Below are 22,653 nucleotides of genomic sequence, written 5' to 3' on the forward strand. Positions count from 1 at the left end.
TTTGCTACAGTGGAACCATTAGTGATTTTGGTATTCAATGTACTGATCAACCTATCTCAAGTAAAACTGAGACATTGACCTTGAAGTATAGAGTCGTCATATTCTCTAGGTATTGTGCCAGCACATAATGGCACCATTCTTTGTGTATCATGGTCGCTGCCCTACTCCATACATATTGTGACCTCTTGGCTTCTGTTGGCACCACCACCCAACTTGGTCTCTCACATGCCATGTCCATGGATGGCTGCTCTGGGTTTAGGTATCTTTCCCTGGTTCAATAAGGCAGAATTGGGGTTGGCGAGACCTGGGAATCACTGAGTTGGTTGCCCACTCAGCAGGACTGTGGGGGGCCATCCTCAGAAAAGCTTGTGATGTGCAGTGTCTCCCGTAGGGATTAGTACTTGTGTTATATTTTTATAAACAAAATTGTTATACTTGATTAGTAAAAGAGCCTAAGTTCAGTATTTTTCTTTATTTCTTCTTTCAGATCACCCTGAGACAATACAAGAAGTGAAAATAAAGCAACCCAAACAGCAACAGGCAACAGAAATTCACTCTGATAAATTATCTCGTGAGTGATTTCAAACCTATATAGATTTGCTCTGATAAATCTCTTAGAGTCATCAAATATCAAGTTTTTCTAAAGCATGAAAATTACCCCTGAGACATTCCCTTTCTTTGTTCTTCTCTTCCCCTAGAATTTCCTCTTAAATACACTTAACCTATTTTCTTTCCTAGGAATTGTTCCGTTTTCTTTAGAAATCCTGAGCACTTTCTTTTCTTTTCTCCTAGAAGGGTCAAGAGGGAGAAGAATTAGCTAGGGCCTGCAGGAGCTTTGTCCTACTGTCCTAACATTTGTAAAACGTGTCTGCTCTGCTTTGTGGAGGTATTCCCAGTTCCAGTTTTTAGAAAGGACTAAAAATAAACTAAAATGCCTCTTGCTAGGTTGTCTCTGATAGGCAAAATTCATTATGTTCATGACAAAAACTCATTAACGTCTGTATTTTTCATGGTTTCTGTTTCATGCTAAGATTATTCTGATGTTTTAAAAATGTTTATGTTTTATGAAGATGATGTGTTCATTTTTTCCTAAAATGATCTGTTTTGTTTTGTTTTGTTTTTGTTTTAATAGGATTTACCACTTCAGCAGAAAAAGAGGCTAAATTAGTCTATACCAATTGTACCTCTGCTTCTTTCTCTGGCCCTGCTGCTACTCTTCTGCAGAAAATTCCCAACACCCATCTGTCATCTATTATGACAACCTCTGCCCTCTCGCCAGGGCCTGGCCACCATTCTACTTTATCTCACATTCCTCAAGCCATCCCCACCATGCCTCATCAGCCAGCAGTTTTACTGAACCCAGTCCCTGACAATGCTTCTTCCTCCATACATCCTGGGACACAGAACATACCAAGCCCCGCTGGCCTGCCGCGCTGTCGATCAGGCAGTTACACCATTGGCCCCTTTTCCTCTTTCCAAAGCGCTGCACACATCTATAGCCAGAAACTGTCTCGTCCCTCTTCAGCCAAGGCAGGTGAGTGAGAAAATGCCAGCTCCTCCCCAGCCCCCTGGAGAAAGAATGCCATCTCTTCCCTTTGCCTTTTCTTATTGAAAGGTAAAGGGACACACACTGTAGTATTGTGCTGTGACTAAAGAAAAGTCTTGCATTTTGTCCACTAGTATTCATTCACTGAGAGAACAACGAAACAGGACTTCTTCTAGGTATTGTCGAGGAGGAGATCGGTCAAGGCTTCTCTTCACTGGATGCTTACATCTAGTCCAGGCATTTCCCACACGGATAAGCTTAGACCTGTGAATGTGCTATATGCATTTTTTCTGATTCAAGAAGTCATTCCTGACCTCAGACAAATTAGCACTTTATTTTTCAGCGCATTTAAAGTCAGGAATGACGCAAATAAATACCCTCTTTTAAGAGTTCTTTGGTATTTAACTTCAATGAAGTAGACACATATTATCAGTCGTTTCCCCTTCTCCTATTTTTTTTCAGTACTGGGGATCAAACCCAGGACCTCACACATACTAGGAAGCACTACCACTGATCTATATCCCCAACCTCCTCAGTTTTAAATAACTTTATTAAGATTTAATTCATATTTACAAAATTTGCCCATTTTAAAAAAGTGTACAATTCAGTGATTTTTAGCATATCCACAGAGTAGTGCAACCAACAGCCAACACCATTTTCTAATTTTTGAGCATTTTCATCGTCCCTAGAAGAAACTTCACACCTATTAGTCACTATCTACTTCTTCCTTCTGCCAGCCCCTCTCAACTCTGCTCTACTTTCTGTTTCTACAGATTTGTCTGTTCTGGACATTTCATATAAGTGGAGTCATGTAATAGGTAGTCTTTGGTGACTGGTTTCTTTTCACTTACCATGTTTTCAAATTCCTCTGTGTTGTGGCATGTATTGCCCTTCATTCCTTTTTATAGCTGAATAATAATCCATTGTATGCATTTTGCTTATCCATTTGTCAGTTGATGTGCATTTGATTTTTTTTCCCCACCTTTTGGCCATTATGAATAACAGTAGTGTACACGTTTTTATGTGGATATATGTTTTCATAATCTTGGTTATATAGTTAGAATTGAATTGACAGGTCATATATTAATTTTATGTTTCCTCTTTTTGAGGAACAACAAACTCTTTTTCAAAGTGTCTGTACCATTTTACCACTACCAATGTATGGGAGTTCCAGTTTTTCTACATCTTTGCTGGCATTTAATGTCTTTTTAATTTCACCCGACTCTTTGTGAGTGTGTGTGGAGGGGGTTATGATTTCCATTTCCCCATTTACTAATGACTTGAGCATCTTTTCATATGCTTTTTGGCTACTTGTAAATCTTTGGAGAAATGTCTATTCAGATTCTTTGCCTATTTTTAAGTTGAGATGTTTGTCTTTTTGTTGAATTGTAAGTGTTCTTTATGTATTCTATATATAAGTCCCTTATCAGGTAAATGACTTAAAAATATTTTTTAACCCAATCTGCTAGTTGTCTTTTTGCTTTCTTGAAGCATAAAAGTTTTAAGTTTTGAGGAAGTTAAATATTTTGTTGTCTTTTTTTCCCTTCAATTGTGTTTTTGTTGTCACATCTGAAAAAGTATTTTCTAACCCAAGGTCACAAAGATTTCTTTGTATTTTTTTCTTAAGAGTTTTATAGGTTAGACACACATTTAGAGCTCTTGTCCATCTTCAGTTCATTTTTATGTATGATTTGACATGAGGATCCAACTTCATTCTTTTGCATGTGGATATGCAGTTGTTTTAGCACCAGCTGTTGAAAAGAGTATTGATTGTTTCCCCATTGGATTTTCTTGGCACTCTCATCAAAAAATCCAATGAATATAAGCATGAAGATTTATTCAGGAGTCTCCATTTCGATCTGTCCATCCAGGACCACTTTGTCTTACTGTATAGCATCACCAACAATGATTCCTCTAGTTTTATTCATCATTGTTAAGGTTGTTTCAGCTGTTCTGAATTTCTTGAATTTTCATATGGATTATAGGATTAGCTTGTCAAATTCTGCCCAAAAAGTCTAATGGGATTTTGTCAAGGCTGGCATTGAATCTGCAGATCAGTTTGGGGAGTATCTTAACATTGGCCAAGTTTTTAAACACTTTAGTATTAAACATGTGAAGGTGAATTATAGCTAAAAGCCTTGCTTTATAAATAACTAATCCATATTTGTTCATTAATACCTGATTTTAAATGAATAGGATATTGTAATATGTATCTTGAAGAATCATAAATATTAAGTGGAATACTTAATAAGTTACAAGTAAGAATATATACATATGTGTGTCTTTGCTAATTCCAGGTAATTGTTCTTATGACTTTGTTTTCTAAAATCAATAATAATAGTAATCAATAATGTTCTCATTTAAACCTTTTCTCCCGCATGAGAAATTCAGTAAGATTAGTGTCTCCGGTACTCTGTGTCGTCATGAAAACTTTTAAAACCTTCCTTTTCTGTCTTTTCCGAGAGTGAGTCAGGGAACAGAAGAAGAGCAAAATTATTTCCTAATGTCTGTTATGACTTTATCTTTGACCCATGGATTATTTTTAAGTGTATTGTTTAATCTTCAGGTAGTTAGAATTCTTTACATTTTGTAACTGGCTTTCAGCATATTTCTGCTGTTATCAGAGAATATGTTCTGAATAGGTTAAAGAACAATAGACCACATGTAAATAAAAATACATACATATTAGATAATAATAGACTGTTAATGATTGAAGATAAATTTTTCTATAGTGTTTGAGTAGTTTGGGAATGGGAATAAGATACTATTTAACTATGGACTTTTAAAATTTAAATATACAGTATCAAAATTCAATGGTTACCACTAAAAGAATGAAAGTATGTAAATCTTAATTCTATGGGAAGAAATAAAATGAATTGAAGGAAAAAACTGCCCCTTGGAGTATATAAGCAAGAAATATAGGAAAAACAAGAGTAATGGAATTTAAACCTTGATAACTGAGCCCAAATGTATCAATAAAATGAACAAGTGGGTGGGATTTAACCTGTTTGAAAACTGTGTCAGCTTCAAGTTTTGAGAAAGACCAAAACTAACAGTCAATAGTTTTTAAAATTAGTAGCCACAGAGCATTAGAAAACAATTTTTCATTGTGATAAAATATATACAACATAAAATTTACCATTTTAACTATTTCTACAAGTTTTTCAAGCCTGGTGTGGTGGCACACACCTGTAATTCCAGCAACTCGGGAGGCTGAAGCAGGAGGATTACAAATTCAAGGCCAGCCTCAGCAACTTAGTGAGACCCTAAGTAACTTAATAAGACTCTGTCTCAAAATAAAAAGGGCTGGGAATGTGATTCAGTGGTAAAGTGTCCCTGGATTTAATCCCTAGTACCACAAAAAAAAAAAAAAAAAAAAAAAAAAAAAACTTTTTCAGTAGCATTAAATACATACACATTGTTATGCAGCATCACCACCAATAACAACAACAAAAAAATGTTTTTAAAAACATTATTTGAGGCCTGGGAATGTAGTTCAGTGGTAGAATGCTTGCCTGGCATGTATAAGACCTTGGGTTTGATCCTTAGCACTGCAAAAATAAATAACAGCAATAACAAACCATTATTTATAATAGCAAAAACAAAATAAACAAAAAACTATAGACTATCTAGGGAAGATTTTAGAAAAGACGTTTATGGTTGGGTTTTTTGGTGGTTGTTTTTTTTTGCCTGTCATTTTGGCAGTACCAGGGATTGGGCCCAGGGCCTCCATGCTAGGCAAACAAACACTCTACTACTGAGCTACATCCTCAGCCCTTTTAAAATTTTATGTTCAAGACAGGATCCCACTCAGTTCCCAGGATGATCCTGAACTTATGTTCCTCCTACCTCGGCCTCCCTAGTCTCTGGGATTTCAAGTGTACACCATCATGCCCAGTTCTAGAAAAGACTTTTTAAAAAAAAATTTGGTAAGACTTTGTCGAATGACATCAGAGAAAATTAAATCAGTGCATAAAATATACCTAGTACATGCATAGGAAGACTCAATATCAATTGATCTTTGAATTCAATAAAATTTATAATCAAATCTCAAGCTTATGGTGAACTTAATAAGCCTATTTTAAAATAATAATAGAAAGGCAGGAAGACCAAGAATAGTGAGAACTCCCTGAAGAAGATAATTGAGGCAGAGGAAAAACTTTATTAAAAGGTATAATATTTAAGACTGTGGAATTGATAAAAGTAAAGACTGAAACAGTGGAAAGTTAGAAACAATCACACAGATAGATGGAACTTTGATATATGATAGAGATGCATTGTAGATCAGTGGAAAAAGAGGGAATTGCTCAATAAATGGTGCTGGGTAAAGTGAAATTAGATCCCTGCCTCACATCATGCATGCATGCATGCAAAATTTTAAACTTCTACAATAAACTAAAAGAGACCATCTTTAAGATCTTTGGTGTGGAGAAATGGGAGAAACAAAAGCATGACTCCAATAAGGCAAAAAGGAAAAGACAACTCAATGGAAAACTGATAAAAGGCTATCAGAAAAGAAACATGCTTAACATCATTATGGATCAGGATATGTAAATGAAGACTACAGTGATATTTATATCCTCATAAAGAAGAAAGAATTAGGATGTTTGACAAAACTAAGTGTTGAAGGAGTACATGAATCAGCAGGAATTACTTTGTGTTTAAGGGAATCTAAAAAATACCTTTCTAGTTTTATCACATGAATTTGAAAACTCACTGTGACTTAACAGTCCCACTTGTAGGCATAGACATGAGAGAAGCTCTTCTGCATGTGCACCAGCAGGTATACCGAGTTTGTGTGGCTACATTATTATAAGAGCAGTAAGTTCATAATAACCAAAAATCCTGGGTAGTGGAATGGAATAGAGGTATCAGTGTTGTTTTGTTTTTGGCACCGGGGATTGGAACCCAGAGACACTCAACCACTGAGCCACATCCCCAGCCCTTTTTAATATTTTATTTAGAGACAGGGTTTCACTGAGTTGCTTGGCACCTCACTTTGTTGCTGAGGCTGGCTTTGAACGCACTATTCACCTGCCTCAGCCTCCCAAGCCACTGGGATTACAGGCGTGCACCACCGTGCCTGGCAGAGATATAAATTGTGGTGTATTTGCAAAATGGAATACCAGACAGCAAATAAAATATCAATTTCAGCTACACCCCAGCACCGCAAATATGAGAGGGATGGATGAATCAAATGAACAAGTGAAGAAATGGACAGGAGGAAAAATATGGTGTTTCTACTTTCCTCAGTTTTTAAATTTTTTCAATGAAATGTGTAAATTTTATAATCAGGCAAATATCAACTTTGATTTTGTATTAAATAATTTCTTTTTGCCAGAATTTCAGTGCTCAGAATAATAGAACTCTCTGATAAAATAGTTGAAAGAAGAAAGTTTAAGTCTGAGGGAACAGTCATTTGAGAATATGTAATCATTGCTGTTTTTCTAAGTACACTCAGTTTTTCTTTCATCCCCATTTCCCTTTGAGCTTTGTGAGAAATATTGTAGATGATTTGACTGTGGATGCCATAGACTACTGATGAGTGTAGTTACATAACAAGAAAACAAAACAAAGAGTTATGAGTTTCAAAGACTTTTTCCCTGTGGTGGTGGGATGGAACAGAGGCCCTTGTGCATGCTGGGCAGGCTCTTGACCACTGAGCTAGACCTGCAGCCCAAAATATTTTTTAAACTTAGTAAATTCTAGGAATGGCTCTTCCCCACTAGTTACAATGAAAATTCTTTGTGAAGTTTTCATAGTTAGCAAAAGCACATTAATAAATGGGTGGAAAGTTGGCTATAAGGAAGGACTTCCAGGGTATGTGATCATTTAAGGATAGTTTACTGCTCCTTATTGTTAAAGATTCTTAGGGGTCAGTGAAGATTCTCCTGGCCTGATATCACTCTGTCATCATCCTAATTTTTTTCAGGGCTTTTCCCTAAGCCGATGAATTTTTTTTTTTCCTTTTCAGCAGGTTCATGCCATCCAAACAAGCATCATTCAGGAGTAGCCAAAATGCAGAAAGAGGGAGAAGATGGTTCTTCATACGGCAAACGGTACAGCCAAAGTATGGTGACGGCTGAACTTCAACGACTTGCCGAGAAGCAGGCAGCAAGGCAGTATTCTCCAGCCAGCCACATCAGTCTCCTCACCCAGCAGGTAGGGACCGACCGTCTGGAGTGCCAAGGAGCTCCTCACACCCAGAGGTGGGATGGGATCGGCAGGGTACTCAGCCCTCCCCTGACTTTCCTCTTTACCGCATGCGTTTGCCTCTCAAATGAGTGTTGTTGGTACCAAGCTAAGGAACATGTAAATGTAAAGGAAGTGACATCTGCTGCTGACTGTGATGTTCCTATTTCCTGGACAGACAGATTTGCATAAGTTCAGCTATAAATAGAATGTTAAAGAATTTTTTAAAATAACTTTTTTCTACTGTAAAATTTTCCAGTGTGTTTTGGTTTTGTCACTCTTTCTACCAGAATGGAGTAGCATTACCTTTCACTTTTTTATTCCCTACTGTACTGCCTTTTATTTCATGATCTCAGATCTATAAAGATATGAATTAATGAACAATTGTACTCTTATCCACTACATATCTTTCTTCCCATTTTACAGAAGGGGTAAACTTAAGGCTGAAAGAAGTGAAATGATCAAGATCATTCAGTAAGCTGAATGCCAGATTATTGACTTTACGTTTCATATATATATAAGAGAAGCTTATAGCTGGGTGCGGTAAGGCACACCTGAAATCCCAGCAACTTGGGTGACTGAAGTAAGAGGATCTCAAGTTCAAGGCCAGCTTGAACAACTTAGTGAGACTCTGTCTTAGATAAAAAGAGGGCTGGGGATGTGGCTTAGTGGTAGAGTGCTCCTGAGTTCGGTCCCCAGCACAAATAAATAAATAAATATATACATAAATATGTATTGTGTATATATAATTTTAAAACCAAGCAAAACAAGCTTACAACACAGTGAAGTTAGATGACTGTCTTAAGAACTTTGTAGATTCTCTTTGTTCCTCTTTTTTATCCCTATGGTTTTTAATTAGAAGTAGAAGCCATATTGTTCCTTTTCCTTAATGCTAAATGGCATCAAAGTCTTCCCAAGGACTTATTTATAATTTAACGCCACAGTTATATTTTGCTCTGTCTCTTTTGTGTCAGAGTCTTTAATTGGTGTTAACTCTGTAAATGGTAATCAGTCTGGAAAAAAACGAAGCTGATAATGACCTCACGTGCTTGCTAACAGTAGGCAGCACCCTGCTCCCCGGTGCTACCATAGTTCTCTAAAAACTTTAGGACCACTTCGCAGAACTTAGTTTACTTCAGCCTATCCCAGTGTATGAGGCAATAATTATTTTTTCAAATCCCTAGAAGTTTGAAGGGAGTAGAGAGGAGGCCCAGTGTGGAGTAGGAAGCAGAGGAACGTACAGGGGTGGTGTGCCTTGATGGGAGTTGGATAGTTGGGCTTCCGGGCTAGACCGAGGGGAGGACCATGGTGGAAGGAGGGATTTTGAGATGTGAAATGGCTGTGAAAGGGTGAAAGCCTGTGGTCTGCTGTGCTTTTATTGTTGGGTCACAGACTGCAATTTGTGTTTCCAGTTTGTAAATAAACAACTAGAAGCACCAAGACATGAAGAGATTTCCTTTGTGATTATTGTAAGAAAACATATATAACCAGTTTTATGCTTACTTATTTTTAGTTCCTCCCATTTGCTATACTGCAGCGTCTGCAAAATGATAAGATCCTTATCCTGTAGGACTCTAAGGTTTAAGTGTCCTTATTGGGAAGTCATCCCCCTTGAGCCTATTTTTCTCATCTATAAAGAACTTAAGTGTCAGTGAACTGAAAGCCCACAAGCATCCTATTCGTAGGAATCTGAGCCTGCCATTAGATGTCAGTCTTAACTTTCAGAGTCTTGGTAATAGGGTGGCTAGTGCTTGGTGCAGGCTGAGAGGTGCTGCAGTCTATAAGCAGGGTGTTGGATTAGCTTCTGCAGACTTGGGTTCAGCCCTTGTTGCTGTGTGACGTTGGGCATTTCACTCAACTTCTCTCAACCTCAGGATCTTCATTTGTTGGTAGGGAGAACACAGCAGGGTCAGGAGGATAGGATGCAAAGGGCTCTTTGTAAAGTCTAAATGCCATATACTCGGAATCTTTTGTTTCAACAATAAAGGGTTTCGACAATAAGTGGTTTCTGGTTTGTTTTGAGAAAAGGAAGCTGTTGGATGAAATGAGCTTTGTTATTAAAAGGCTCAGTTGTGTGTTATCCAGTACCTTTTCTTTATAGAAAGCATTTTCTTAATTTGGAATTTGGGAAATTCTGTCTGTTACTGTTCTTTTTCTGGTAAATAGTTAAGAACCCCCTAACAGCGATTTAATAGGGCTCTGGTACACTTTGCTCACCTGTCATTTCCTTTCCTTTGTCTGTGTTTCAAAGAAAGTTGCCTTAGTCTCTTACCCATGGAGGTGAGCAACACCTTTCCTGGCTGCAAACACAGGGCGCGGAGCTCTGGCCCCTCTGCACTTGCCGTCTGAGAACTGTTTCCAGAACTCACTTTAAAGGCTTTTGATTTCCTCTTACTTCTTTTCCTTCTTTTCAATTCCTGTTTTGTGCCTGTGCTTTCTTTTCTTTTTTAATGTTTCTGATAGGTTTAATGGTACCCACCCCCCTCCTTTTTTCACAAAAAGATATTTTTATTCATTTTTATTCTGGATATTTTTATTCATTCTATTCCAATTAATTTTTTTCTTGTTTTACCTTTACTAATTCTTTCTTTCTGCTTTCCTTATTTTATTCTTTGTTTTAATTTACTTTAGTTCTTTATTATTTCTCCCCTATTTCTTGAATTGGGTACTAAATTATTGAAAGCTATGAATTTTCCTCTGAGCATGGCTTTAGTTATAGTCCATAAACTCTGTCCTTCAACTGGTTTTCTCAGCAAGGAGTTATGAGACCACCTAGATAAGGAAAGCAGACTTTATTTGTTCTTTTTTGTGGACAGTGGATGTAAAAATTGAAATTATTGTTTATTTCTAAGAAACCATTTTATTTTGCTTTTAATTTCAACTACTTAGTCTTTTAAAGCATTTAGTGGCATTTTCCATAAAACTCTATTCCACCATGTTTTATTTATTTATTAAGAAACATTTGAACTCAGCTCTTAAGAGTATTCCAGCCTTTGAACTAAGTCATAAAGGTGGTCCTCAGTGTGAAGTAACTCACAGTGTCACTAGGGTGCAGCCACCTGACCAGATGAACACATGTGACAGGTGCAAGGAAGCCACCAAAGGGTTCCTGGCCCAGCTTGTGTGGAGTGGGAGGAGGCCAGAGCAGTCTTCGTAATATCAGCTGGGCCTTAGAGGTAAGCAGGTAGGAGCAGAGGAAGAGAAGGAGCAGTTTCCAGAATGACAATGAGCATGCCTGTGTCCAGAGGTGTGTAGGAGGATGGGGAGTCAGCAGTGGTAGCTGGGATTGAAGTGCCTAGAAGGCAGGGCTGACTCAGGGAGCTTTGGAGGCCCCATGCGGGAGCTTGGCCTTCTCTTGGATGATGCAGAACCACTGAGGGACAACTGCTTGCCCTTCAGCTGGATCACTCAAGCACCTGGGAGAAGGTGGGCTGGAGGATGAGGCAGTGTTACCTTTTTTCCCTCCCTGTGCTCTGGTGAGGCTAGGGACCAAAGGCAAAGAGTACTCTGACAACCCCCCAAATTGTTAATAAAACCTAGAATACGAAAGAATATCAGACTTTTGCTGCCACATGAGCAGTGGCTATTTAAAAAATGTTCATGCAAGCATATGTACATCTGAAATAACACGAGGTGCATGTTCTCAACCTATTATTATTCAACAGATATTTTAGAAATCTGAGCAGAGAGCAGTTCAGATTTAATCTTTTCCCTTGGCATGTGAGAGACTGGCTGTCCCGTGGGATGGGATCTTGTGGCAGCCTATGTGTTCTTTCCTGAAAGCAATGTTTTCTAGAAGCATCCGTGCCTGTGGGGGCCCCTGTGGAGGCTCTAGGGTGCTGGTGCATGGCGTCGGTGTGAGGTCTCCCTATCTCCATCTCACTCGGTGCCGCGAGAGAGTGCAGCGCTGAGCTCAAGCAGACGTGGCCCTTTGTGGTTAATGCTGTTAGAGCGCAGAAGAATGTGGTGAATTAGCCCGGCCCTGTGGTGAGGAGTGGGAGGCAGGCCTCAGAGGGAGCGCTGGCCCTGTCTGTGCTGGCGAGTGTGAGATTTCAGGACCCAGCTATCATTAGGAGCAGCTCCAGCTCTCCCAGCCTGGAGTTTAATCAAAGGGATAGCAGCAGACCACCCAGGCGGGCCCACTGCGAACCCGGTGCTGTGTCAGTCTCTGCTCCCCAGCCAGCCATGCGCGACGTGGCCAGGCCTCCTGGAAATGTGCTGACAGATACGGAGGAGGGAGGAGACACTCTTTGCTCTTCACATTTTTCATTTAGATGGAGAAGGGAACAGAAAACCATTCGGTTTCTTTCATTTTCTTGCTCCTTTCTGGGATGCCTTCCTGCCTAGTCCTAGAGCAGCTGTATCTGAGGCACGGAACGTTTGGTTCACAGCGCGTTCTGACTCACTTGCGTTCACAGAGGAATTCTTTATCGTTCCTTCTGTTTCAGCAGCTACCATTATAAGGGTCCAAAGTGAACCTCGAGAGAATCTCCACTTCAAAATTGCAATGTGAAGGTGAAATTGGGAGAGACAGAGCTAACTCTTAGAAATGGTGCCCAGTGTATCACAAGTGTGAGCATCTGGCCACGGAAACTTTCATAATGCCTCCTTATCTAAGCTTATCTGGACGTGTATGGACACTGCACATTTGTGCTTTGCTTTTGTGATTCTTTACTAACTTTAGTTCTTTTGGTTTTGTTTTCTTTCTTGGTAGAGAAAGTTGAACTCTTTCAGACCATATACATTACCTGTTCCCATTTCTAGAAAGAGAAAAGGGTAAAAAGAAAAAACAGAAGCTTTTCAGTTGGTGAGATCTTCAGCAAGTTACTTGGCCTCACTGGACCTTGATTTCTTCATCTGTAAAAAAAAAAAAAAGGGTAATTTTAGTATCAAGACTAAGTCTTCCTTCTGGAGGTTTGTGCCTTTGCTCTCTGACCAAGCCCCGAAGGGTCCTGGAGGCTTGCGCCTCTCTCCCTGGGGCCTAACTCCGAAGGGTCCTATCTTGTTCCCTCATTCTTTTATGTCTCTTGAGACTTTAATCTCCAGTGTTCTTTAGTTCCTTAGCTATTGTTTGAAAATAACCTTTCTTTTATTTTTCACCTCTTTTAACTTGTCTTCCCTAAAGTAACTTGCTGTCCCCAGTTTCCCTTTGGTGCCAACCCCCCACTTACCTGTGCAGACCAACTTTATCTTTTAACATTTGTTCAGCTCTCTCAGAGGTTGCAGATGACCTTGAAATTGCCAAATTTAGTCACCTGGCTTTAGTCCTCTCCTTCCTTCAGCTTATGGCTCTATTATTGACCACCTCCTATGTGAAATGTTCTCTGAGTTTCTCCAATCCTCCCATAGTTTCTCTGACAGTTCATTCCTTTATCAAAGCTCTTCCCCCTGGAAACTAGGTTCCATTTTCAACAGTGTTTTAAAAGCCACTGGTATGTAGACCTAAATGTACAGAACTGATAATAGCAGAGTGGCCCTGGTTGAAGATGAGGTGACTACTGAGCTCTGTGTCCCCTTATTCTCTGTGACTGTCCTCCACCAGACCTGTGGATTTCAGTCTGTAATTCTAAGAACTTTTCTTATTTTTTCTCTCTGTAGTTTCTCCTGGGTAAATGTTCTTCTTCTATGGCTTCATTTCGTATCTCTCAGTTGATTTTTCCCAAATATGCATCTTTAGTTTGAACCCTTTGCTGAATGCCAGGTCCAAATTTCCAGCTACCTGCTAGACATTTCCACCTAACTTGTATTGCCCAGCATCCAACATATTTGATGTATTTTTGTTTCAAACATGTTTTGAAAGTACTGAAAAAAAGTTGGCATATCTTAAGCTGTTAGCCGTCCTCGATTCTCTCTTCTATGTGTTAGAGGCAGTGCAGTCCTAGGGACTTGGGCATGGAGATGCGATTATCTCTCTGCTTCCTCATTCTCTCTGTGTCCAACCAGTTGCCAAGCCTTGTACATTCTGACTCTACCGTATCTCTGCTCTCTATCTTCTCTGTTTCACTTTTACATTCACTGTCCTGCTAAAGGCCTTCATTATCTCTCAGATGGACAGCTGTAATTACCTCTTAATGGTCTCTGGGTCAATCTCCTCCTGTTCACCCTCATCTTTACTCTGAAGGACTCTTTGTAAACCACCAGTCTGATCTTGGTAATCCTCTGCTCCGGAATCTCAAGGGGGCTTCCTGTTGTCTATGATGTGAAGCCCAAGCTATTAAATGTTATTCTAAGCCTTTATTTAGAATCTGGCTCCAGGCTGCTTCTGTTGCCTGTTTCCCTCCTATCCCAGGTTTCTGTGTGGCTCAACTAGAGTTTCTGTTAGTTTTCCTGCCTTAGTTTACACCATCCTCTCACGAAAAATGTCCCTCAGTTGCCGTCTGATGCTCACTTCCGTCCAGGCTCAGCATAGATGCCACTGTGCTCATATGCAGGCTGTTTCTTCATCACACTGTGTGTGTCAGCATGGCTGGGAGTGAACTCCTTGAGGGCGGTGTCCTTTGCTGCCTCAGAACATGACTTGTGGGTAGTTTAGTTGGCCCTCTATATCTGTGAGTTCTGATATTTTTGAAGAATCAAATGAAGGACCCCCTAATGTCCCAGCCTGAAGTCTTCTTCCTATTCTGTGTGCGCCTTTAGCCCTGTGTTAATCCGTAGCCTGCTTGTGCCAGGGCAGTGGGGTAGGTTGCCAAAAGACCAAAGAAAATACCTGACAGGATATGAGGCATAAGGCTTCATTGAGAAATGCTTCCAGGAAAGGTCAGTGGCCACCGGCTGAACAGAGCACCTCCTCCCTCATAGTGCTTCCCAGGTGGTATCTCCTCTCCTGCACAGCATTTTGTCCAGGACAGCTGACTGGATGAGCAGTAGGTACGTCCTTTCCACAGGGCCGTCAGTTCTGCACCAGTCACCACCAAGAGAGGAGCTTTGTGTTAGGCTCCAGAAGCAGTGGCATCGTCAGCATTAGCTTGCTTAGTTTGCTTGTACTACCAGTATCCCGAGGACTAACTGTCCTGACACAGAAGTAACCAAGTAGCTTTCTACAGATAACACTAGGTTGCTCTAATTCCCAGCATGCGCCAGAAGAAAGCTCTATTCAAGGCAGTAAATATCTGGACATTCAGGCCCAGACCCACTTTCATTGTTCCTTTAACTTGGCTAGATTTTTAGGAATGGATGTTTCTTTGTCCCCCTTTTCTTTAAGGATGACACACCTTTGTTAGTCACTCTCTGTAACAGGTCTATTATAATGGTTTGAATCTCTTCTTTCTGGTTTGGCTTTAAACCACACGATGGCAGTTCTTTCTAACCTAACACCTTGCCCTTACTTGGTAGACATTAATTGCATGGCTTGCTAAATGGAAAAGAATTTCTCTTCTGCTTTTTGTCAGCTTTTATATTCTCTTTTAAAACTACTGCTTTCCTTTTTTTCCCTCCCCATTGATAATACCACCCCTGCCCTTCATGCTAATGCAGCTGACATTAATTAGACACCTACTTTGTATTAGGCGTGTACTGGGGACTAGCCCCCTGAGGAATGTACTTTTTTTTTTTTTTTTTAACCTATGAAGATGAAGAAATAGAAACTGGTCCCACAAATGGCAAGATTCAAACTCAGGTCTGTCTGGACTGCGTGTCCTTCGTACGTCAATGTTTTTCTGCCTTTTTCTCTTTGATCAAGAATCAAACCTCTCATTAGACTAAAACAACTGAGTGTAATGCTGTCAGCCTGCTGTTCCTGTGACATTGCTGCAGAGTTGTAGCCAAGCCTGTGCTTGAGCCTGTACAGAGACTGGGAATGGAACTTCCTCCCTGTTTTCATGATTGCTCACCCTGAAGCAGGTTGAGAAACATGTGGCTCTGTCTAGATTATCAGTTGCGTATTGTGTGAACTTCTTATCAGTCCTTATCAGATTATTTAATGGGATGGTCACCTAATTCTTTTGAGCAGGCAAAAATCTACCTTCGTTAAGCCCCAGAGATGCAATAAGTGTGGATCTACTTACGGTGACAGCAACCTGTAGCCCCAATCAGCTCACAAAAACTGAAAGAGATCTGGCGTTTTATCAGGTTGACTTCCCAGTAACGTCTTTGGAAACCCTTAATCTGGAACTCTTAGTGGATTTTGGAGCCCTGAATGTCTTATGTATATTATGAAAGTGTTGAAGTAGGATGGAGGGGGAAGCCATGCTGTAAGTTTAGTGCTAACATGTCCGTACTGCAGATCCCCTGTGTTTCCTAACCCCTTTTAAAATACAGTTAACGTTGTAGCCCTTGTCTTCTGGTTATGGGAGTGTAAATGTGATGTTCATTTTATTAGCACCCAAGAATTCAGAAAGGAATTAAAACTGCCTTAAAACATGTTTATTGGTTGTTGTGACCAGTGATTTAATAAATGCTCTTGAAGTGCCCTTGCAGAAGTACTCAAAGTATAACTGTTTAAGGGCAATTCTTCTCATAACATTGATTAAATATATTTTTTAGTGTTTCTCCAGTGGTGAACTCTTACAGTAAGAGGAGACATGTTGGGCTGGGGCTGTAGCTCTGTGGCAGAGAACTTGCCTAGCATGTGTGAGGCACTGGGTTTGATCCTTAGCACCACATAAAAATAAACAAACAAAATAAAGGCATTCTGTCCATCTACAACTACAAAAAAACTTTAAAACAGAGAAGAACAGACATGGCACTTTGGGTTTTCCTTTTCCTTGATAATGAGTGGAATAGATACTGGTATTTCCCATTCAAGGGCTACCCTTTGCTCTAGGGACACACTGAAACACGTCAGAAAAGTAGCTGTTGCATTTCCTGTTCTAGATCATCGAGAGCCCCTTGACTGGTGGAATGGAAGCTTTCATGGCAAGTTCAATTGATCCAGTCATGTTCTGATGAGCCTTTATATAAACACAGAGAGCATTATTCTCAAATGCTACTGAAAATAATGTGAATATAGAACTAGACAAATTTATCTTTATGTTGGCTCAAGTGGTCACTTTAAGAATCTAATTAAAGCTACATTCTTCAGATCTCCCATGTTCCTGGATAGGCAGAATTAATATTGTCAAAATGGCCATACTACCAAAAGTGCTATACAGATTCAATGCAATTCCAATTAAAATCCCAATGACGTACCTTACAGAAATAGAACAAGCAATCATGAAATTCATCTGGAAGAATAAAAATCCCAGAATAACTAAAGCAATCCTTCGCAGGAAAAATGAAGCAGGGGGTATTGCAATACCAGAACTTCAACTATACTACAAAGCAATAGTAACAAAAACGGCATGGTATTGGTACCAAAATAGACAGGTAGATCAATAGTACAGAATAGAGGACACGGACACAAACCCAAATAAATATAATTTTCTCATACTAGACAAAGGTGCCAAAAATATGCAATGGAGAAAAGATAGCCTCTTCAACAAATGGTGCTGGGAAAATTGGAAATCCATATGCAACAGAATGAAACTAAACCCATATCTCTCACCGTGCACAAAACTAAACTCAAAATGGATTAAGGACCTCGGAATCAGACCAGAGCCCTGCATCTTATAGAAGAAAAAGTAGGTCCAGAGCTTCAACATGTCGGCTTAGGACCAGACTTCCTCAACAGGACTCCCATAGCACAAGAAATAAAAGCAAGAATCAACAACTGGGATAGATTCAAACTAAAAAGCTTTCTCTCAGCAAAGGAAACTATCAGCAATGCGAAGAAAGAGCCTACAGAGTGGGAGAAAATCTTTGCCAATCATACTTCAGATAGAGCACTAATCTCCAGAATCTATAAAGAACTCAAAAAACTCAACACGAAGACTACCAATAACCCAATCGACAAATGGTCTAAGGAAATGAACAGACACTTCACAGAAGAAGACCTACAAGCAATCAACAAACATATGGAAAAATGTTCAACATCTCTAGTAATAAGAGAAATGCAAATCAAAACCACCCTAAGATTCCATCTCACCCCAATTAGAATGGCGATTATCAAGAATACAAGCAACAGGGCTGGGGAGATAGCTCAGTTGGTAGAGTGCTTGCCTCTCAAGCACAAGGCCCTGAGTTCGATCCCCAGCACTGCAAAAAAAAAAAAAAAAAAAGAATACAAGCAACAACAGGTGTTGGCGAGGATGTGGGGAAAAAGGTACACTCATACATTGCTGGTGGGGTTGCAAATTAGTGCAGCCACTCTGGAAAGCAGTATGGAGATTCCTTAAAACTTGGAATGGAACTACCATTTGACCCAGCTTATCCCACTCCTTGGCCTATACCCAAAGAACTTACAATCAGCATACTACAGAGATACAGCCACATCAGTGTTCATTGCTGCTCAATTCACCATAGCCAGATTGTGGAACCAACCTAGATGCCCTTCAGTTGATGAATGGATAAAGAAACTGTGGCATATATATACAATGGAATATTACTCAGCCATAAAGAATGATAAAATTTTGGCATTTGCAGGCAAATGGATGAAATTGGAGAATATCATGCTAAGTGAGATAAGCCAATCTCAAAAAACCAAAGGAGGAATGATCTTGCTGATAAGCGGATGATGATACATAATGGGGCGTGGGAGGGGTTAGTTTTAGGGTTAGAGTTAGGGTTAGGGAGGGGGACAAGAATGGGGGAAGGAAGGACTGTATAGAGGGAAAAGAGGGTTGGGAGGGGTGAGGGGAAGGGAAAAAATAACAGAATGAATCAACCAACATTACCCTATGTAAATTTATGATTACACAAATGGTATGCCTTTACTCCATGTACAAACAGAGAAACAACATGTATCCCATTTGTTTACAATAAAAAAAAAGAATGAGAAAGCAAAAAAAACAAAAAAGAAATTAACAGAAAAAAAAAAAAGCTAATTAAAGCTACATTCTTCCTCCTGAAAAAAATGTGCAAACTTAGAAATTTGTATTCAGTCCCAAGGAGTTTATAGACAGCCCCACATACACACCCAGACTCCCTCTTGATGCCCCATGGACACTTGCTCTCCAAGTTTAGAACCCCTGAAATCTTCAAGGTAATATATGGCCTTTAATAGCAATAAATTGGTCCAGACTCAGCCTATAAACCATTTTTGCCTTACACATTCTTTATGTATTTCAGTGATATCCTCATTAGGCTATAATCTCCAGAAACACAAGGATTATTTTTATTGTTCTTCCTTACTACTCAAAAGTATGCCAAATCCATAGTTGTTATCTGATAAATATTCGCTTTAGTTCCTGGAATAATCTTGTAAACACTCTCTTTAAATCTCTTTGGACTAGAAATCTAAGACTTTTCTCTGCGCAGTCATGCAAACCTGTAATCCCAGGTACTTGGGAGGCTGAATCAGGGGTATTGCAAGTTCAAGGCCAGCCTCAGCAACTTAGTAAAACTCTGTCTTAAAATAAAAAATGAAAAGTGCTGGGATATAGCTCAGTGGAACAGCATCCTATGTTCAATCTCTGTGCCCGCTTCCCACAAAGAGAACAATACCTTAAGATTTTATGGACCATTTTTTGATGAGGAAATTGAGCTAGAGGAAGGTTAAAAGCTGCCTTGGAAATGCCATGTCACCAGTTGCCAATATGTTTAGCTACTGTTTACTAAATCTTTGATGTTGAATTTCCATCTCCATTTTGATGAAATTTGAACTTCATTTGAGTGATCACAAATGGTTCGCTAGGCCTTTTCAGTTTCAGAGCCATGAAGACAAATATAGTATGCACATTGTACAGACACGGGACAAAATCTGTATGTCAAAGCTATTATTTCACTCATTTGAGAACCTTGCCCGAGGCTTCGGGAACAGGCCAAAATCATCTCTAAAATTATGCCAGACACTAGCAAGAGCAACACTTACCCCTCACTCTAGTCCCTGATTATTTTATTTCCTTTAATTTCAAAGCTGTCTCTCCCTCGTGGTCTGTGCAGAAAGAGGTAATTTGGAACCTCTAATTTCCTTTCTAGCCTTCCAGTGACATTAACCACTTTTCTGCTCACTGGAGAAACTGACTAACTGGAGAAAAGGGTGTGTGTTTAGGACTAGAAGGGTCTTTGCCAGGATGCTTTGCTGGAATATCTTGAGGCAAGACCCACTCATTTAGCCCTCTGTATCTGTGGGTTCTGCATCCTTGGTTTCAACCAACCATGGATTGAAAATATTTGGGGAAAAAATTAATCTGTACTGAACATGTACAGACATTTTTTCTTGTCATTTTCCTTAAACAGTACAGCATAACAACTATGCTCATGGCATTGACATTGTATTAGGTATTATAGGTAATCTAAAGATGAATTAAGGAGATTGTGCACAAATTATATGTAGATATTTCACCTTCCCCTGCCCTGCCCCCACCCTGGGGGTTGAACTCAGAGTCTCACATATACTAGACAAGTACTGTACACTGAGTGGTAACCCCAGCCCCTCAAAATTTTATATAAGGGACTTAAACATACTCAGATTTTGATATCTGAGGTCCTATAACTAATCCCCTGTGGATACAAAGGGAATGTAAGTGAATTTGCACCTACTAGGCCAAGTTCTGGATATATAAACAGTGAATAAAATACAGACCCAGTCCTAAAGCAGCTTGTAATTTGTGGGGTGAAATCCAAAAAAAATATATATATATATATTTGCAATTATAATACAAAACATGACATAAACCATCTTCAACCTTACCACTATTATCTTGAAGCACTTTAGTGGCAGAGATTGTTCACAGTCGAGGGAGATTCTTTATGAGAAATAAATTTGACATTAGAATATGTAAAGTTTACATAAGATGGGAGTGATCAAACACACAAAAGCGTCTGGTTTTCCTATTTCCAGGTGGGGGCTGATTTCTACCTCTCTTGGCCCAGCAGTGATACACAAGCAGCAATGATAAACCTTGGTACTGTGTTAAGTTATGTGTGAACCTGCAAGTCCTGGGCAGAGGGGGATCTTTGCCTATACATTTGTAGGCAGGCCATACTTAAGAGAAGTGTGGAATTCTGTCTGCTGTGTGGAGTGTCTTGTCCTTTAGGAATTGCCACAGCACATAGGATAGAGTGCACACACACACACACACACAGGCAGATGCTGCTTAATGGGCTCTCTCCTGGAGGACTTGAGGGTTCATATTGGACACATTATTTTTTCACTAACTTATGTTACTTTTTCAACCTTTACTAAAAACCTCACCATCTCAAAATATCACTTTCTTTGGATTTGTTTTTCCATGGTGGAGCTTGAAGGTTATTACACACATAGCTGTTAAACATTGATCCAGAGAGAACTGTGGCTAGAATCCAGAATCATTACCTTGAGGTTCAAGAGGAGATGCCCAGAGAGAATCTTCCAGAAAAAAAAAAAAACAAAGAAAGAAAAGAAAAAAGCTTTCTGTGAATTACTGTAAGTTCTTTGGCTCCAGACTCCAGTATTATCACTAGCTTTGGTGACTTAAGCTTCATAGCGTATGATCCCACATTTTCCTTTCCCATCAGGCCTAAAACTATATCTAATTGTCCTCCTAGGCTCACCTTCTAATCTTGATTTTTAAATCATTTTGATGTTAAAGAAAGGTATAGAAAGGTCAATCTAAGGAAAGACACATTTTCCCATTTGCCCCTAGAACAAAACTGGTATCAGACACCCACTTTTTTGACCTTCACTTCTTGAGTGGCAGGCATCTCCGTTTTGCCTTACCAGCTACGTGAGAAGATATAATTCAAAAGAGGGCAGATCTGAAGAGAAAACTGTCAACGTGTGAACTCAAGAGCCTTTACCATCAGATTACAAACCAGGATCTGCAGTTCTGAGGCTCAGCTCCCTCCCCTAGCTTAGCTGGAAGGGAGAGGAGACCCCAAGAGCTGCCCTGCATCCCAGTCTCGTCCTTGCTCACCTGGCTGTTGTGACTCAGTCGACCTCAACCCTTGCAGCCATCCCGGCTCACAGCACTGGTGGTGCCTACCTTTCCTACAGTTCTCACCTGGCACTGTTGTGTGAGAGTCTTTGAGGAGCTTACTCTCACCTACCTGATCCAGAGTAGAACCAGCAGTGTGGCACTCGAGGACTGTCTCAAGGTGTTTCTCTGTCCCTGTCACCCTATTTTTCACCAAATTAGGCTTTCACTTCTCATCCTTCCTGCTTGTCTGTCTCTGAATTCCTTCTTTCCTTCTCCCTATCCTTTTAGGCCTAGCTGAAAGGCTTTCTTTCACTTACTTAGCAATGCTCTATTCTAGAAACGTATATTGCTTTTCGTCTTAGGGTCTTGTCCCCCCCCCCCCCATTAGATTATAAATTCCTACATGGCTTGAGGGCAGAGGCCACATTTTTATTTATATACACCTTAGGACTTCTCCCAAGGCCTTGCCTATGATAGACATTATGCTAGTTCTTTTTAAAATTATTTTTGCCTTTGAGCTTCTTTTGAGCATTCCAGACTGCAGTGTCGTAGAGCATGAAACCTCAGAGAGGGGATCTAGTTGGACCTGTTCCTGCCCTTCTTTGAATACCAATATGGTATGCATCTGAGTGGATAGGGGTATGTTCTGGGAATCCATCAGGGGCAATGCCATGCTATTTTAATTATAGCGCTGGCTGCAGCACTACTTTTAGCATACAGCAGTAACAAGCAGTAACACTTGGGCGGGCCAGGCACCGGAAATTGGCCTCCTCCTCTGTTTCTCCTACCCCCTTTCAATCCATCACCTGTATTTATTCCTGCTGTAATTTAAACACCTGTCTAGATGGAATGCATGCAATGTGTCCCTACCCCACACATTTAGATATTTGCTCACCTGCCTTATTCGGAAGGCTGCCTCTAAAATAAACAGTGTTCTGGTACTAAAAGAAAAAATGCAGTGAGGTCAGCGTGGCAATGGACATGAGGCAGGGAAGGGGAGTGGAACATCTGGATAAGCTGCTCCAGGAGAGTGGGAGCAGA

At 40.0% G+C, this 22,653-nt stretch overlaps 1 protein-coding gene across 20 annotated transcripts in view; it reads left to right on the forward strand.

Annotated features, from left to right (window-relative positions):
* Window positions 1-22,653, forward strand: part of Ttll5 (tubulin tyrosine ligase like 5) — a 266,244-nt gene that overhangs the window by 125,030 nt on the left and 118,561 nt on the right. For 14 of the 20 annotated variants that reach the window (XR_007107155.1, XM_047540836.1, XM_047540832.1 and 11 more), the window contains 3 exons: window positions 488-571; window positions 1,133-1,534; window positions 7,521-7,708. Coding sequence is in view for 19 of the 20 variants with exons in the window: in XM_047540836.1 (XP_047396792.1) it covers window positions 488-571; window positions 1,133-1,534; window positions 7,521-7,708 (674 nt within the window). In the remaining variant the exon portion in view is untranslated. The remainder of the gene's footprint in view (window positions 1-487; window positions 572-1,132; window positions 1,535-7,520; window positions 7,709-22,653) is intronic. The other 6 variants (XM_047540818.1, XM_047540821.1, XM_047540825.1 and 3 more) reach the window with 3 other exon arrangements.

Source organism: Sciurus carolinensis, chromosome 2 (genome assembly GCF_902686445.1).
Source record: "Sciurus carolinensis chromosome 2, mSciCar1.2, whole genome shotgun sequence".
Classification (NCBI taxonomy): domain Eukaryota; kingdom Metazoa; phylum Chordata; class Mammalia; order Rodentia; family Sciuridae; genus Sciurus; species Sciurus carolinensis.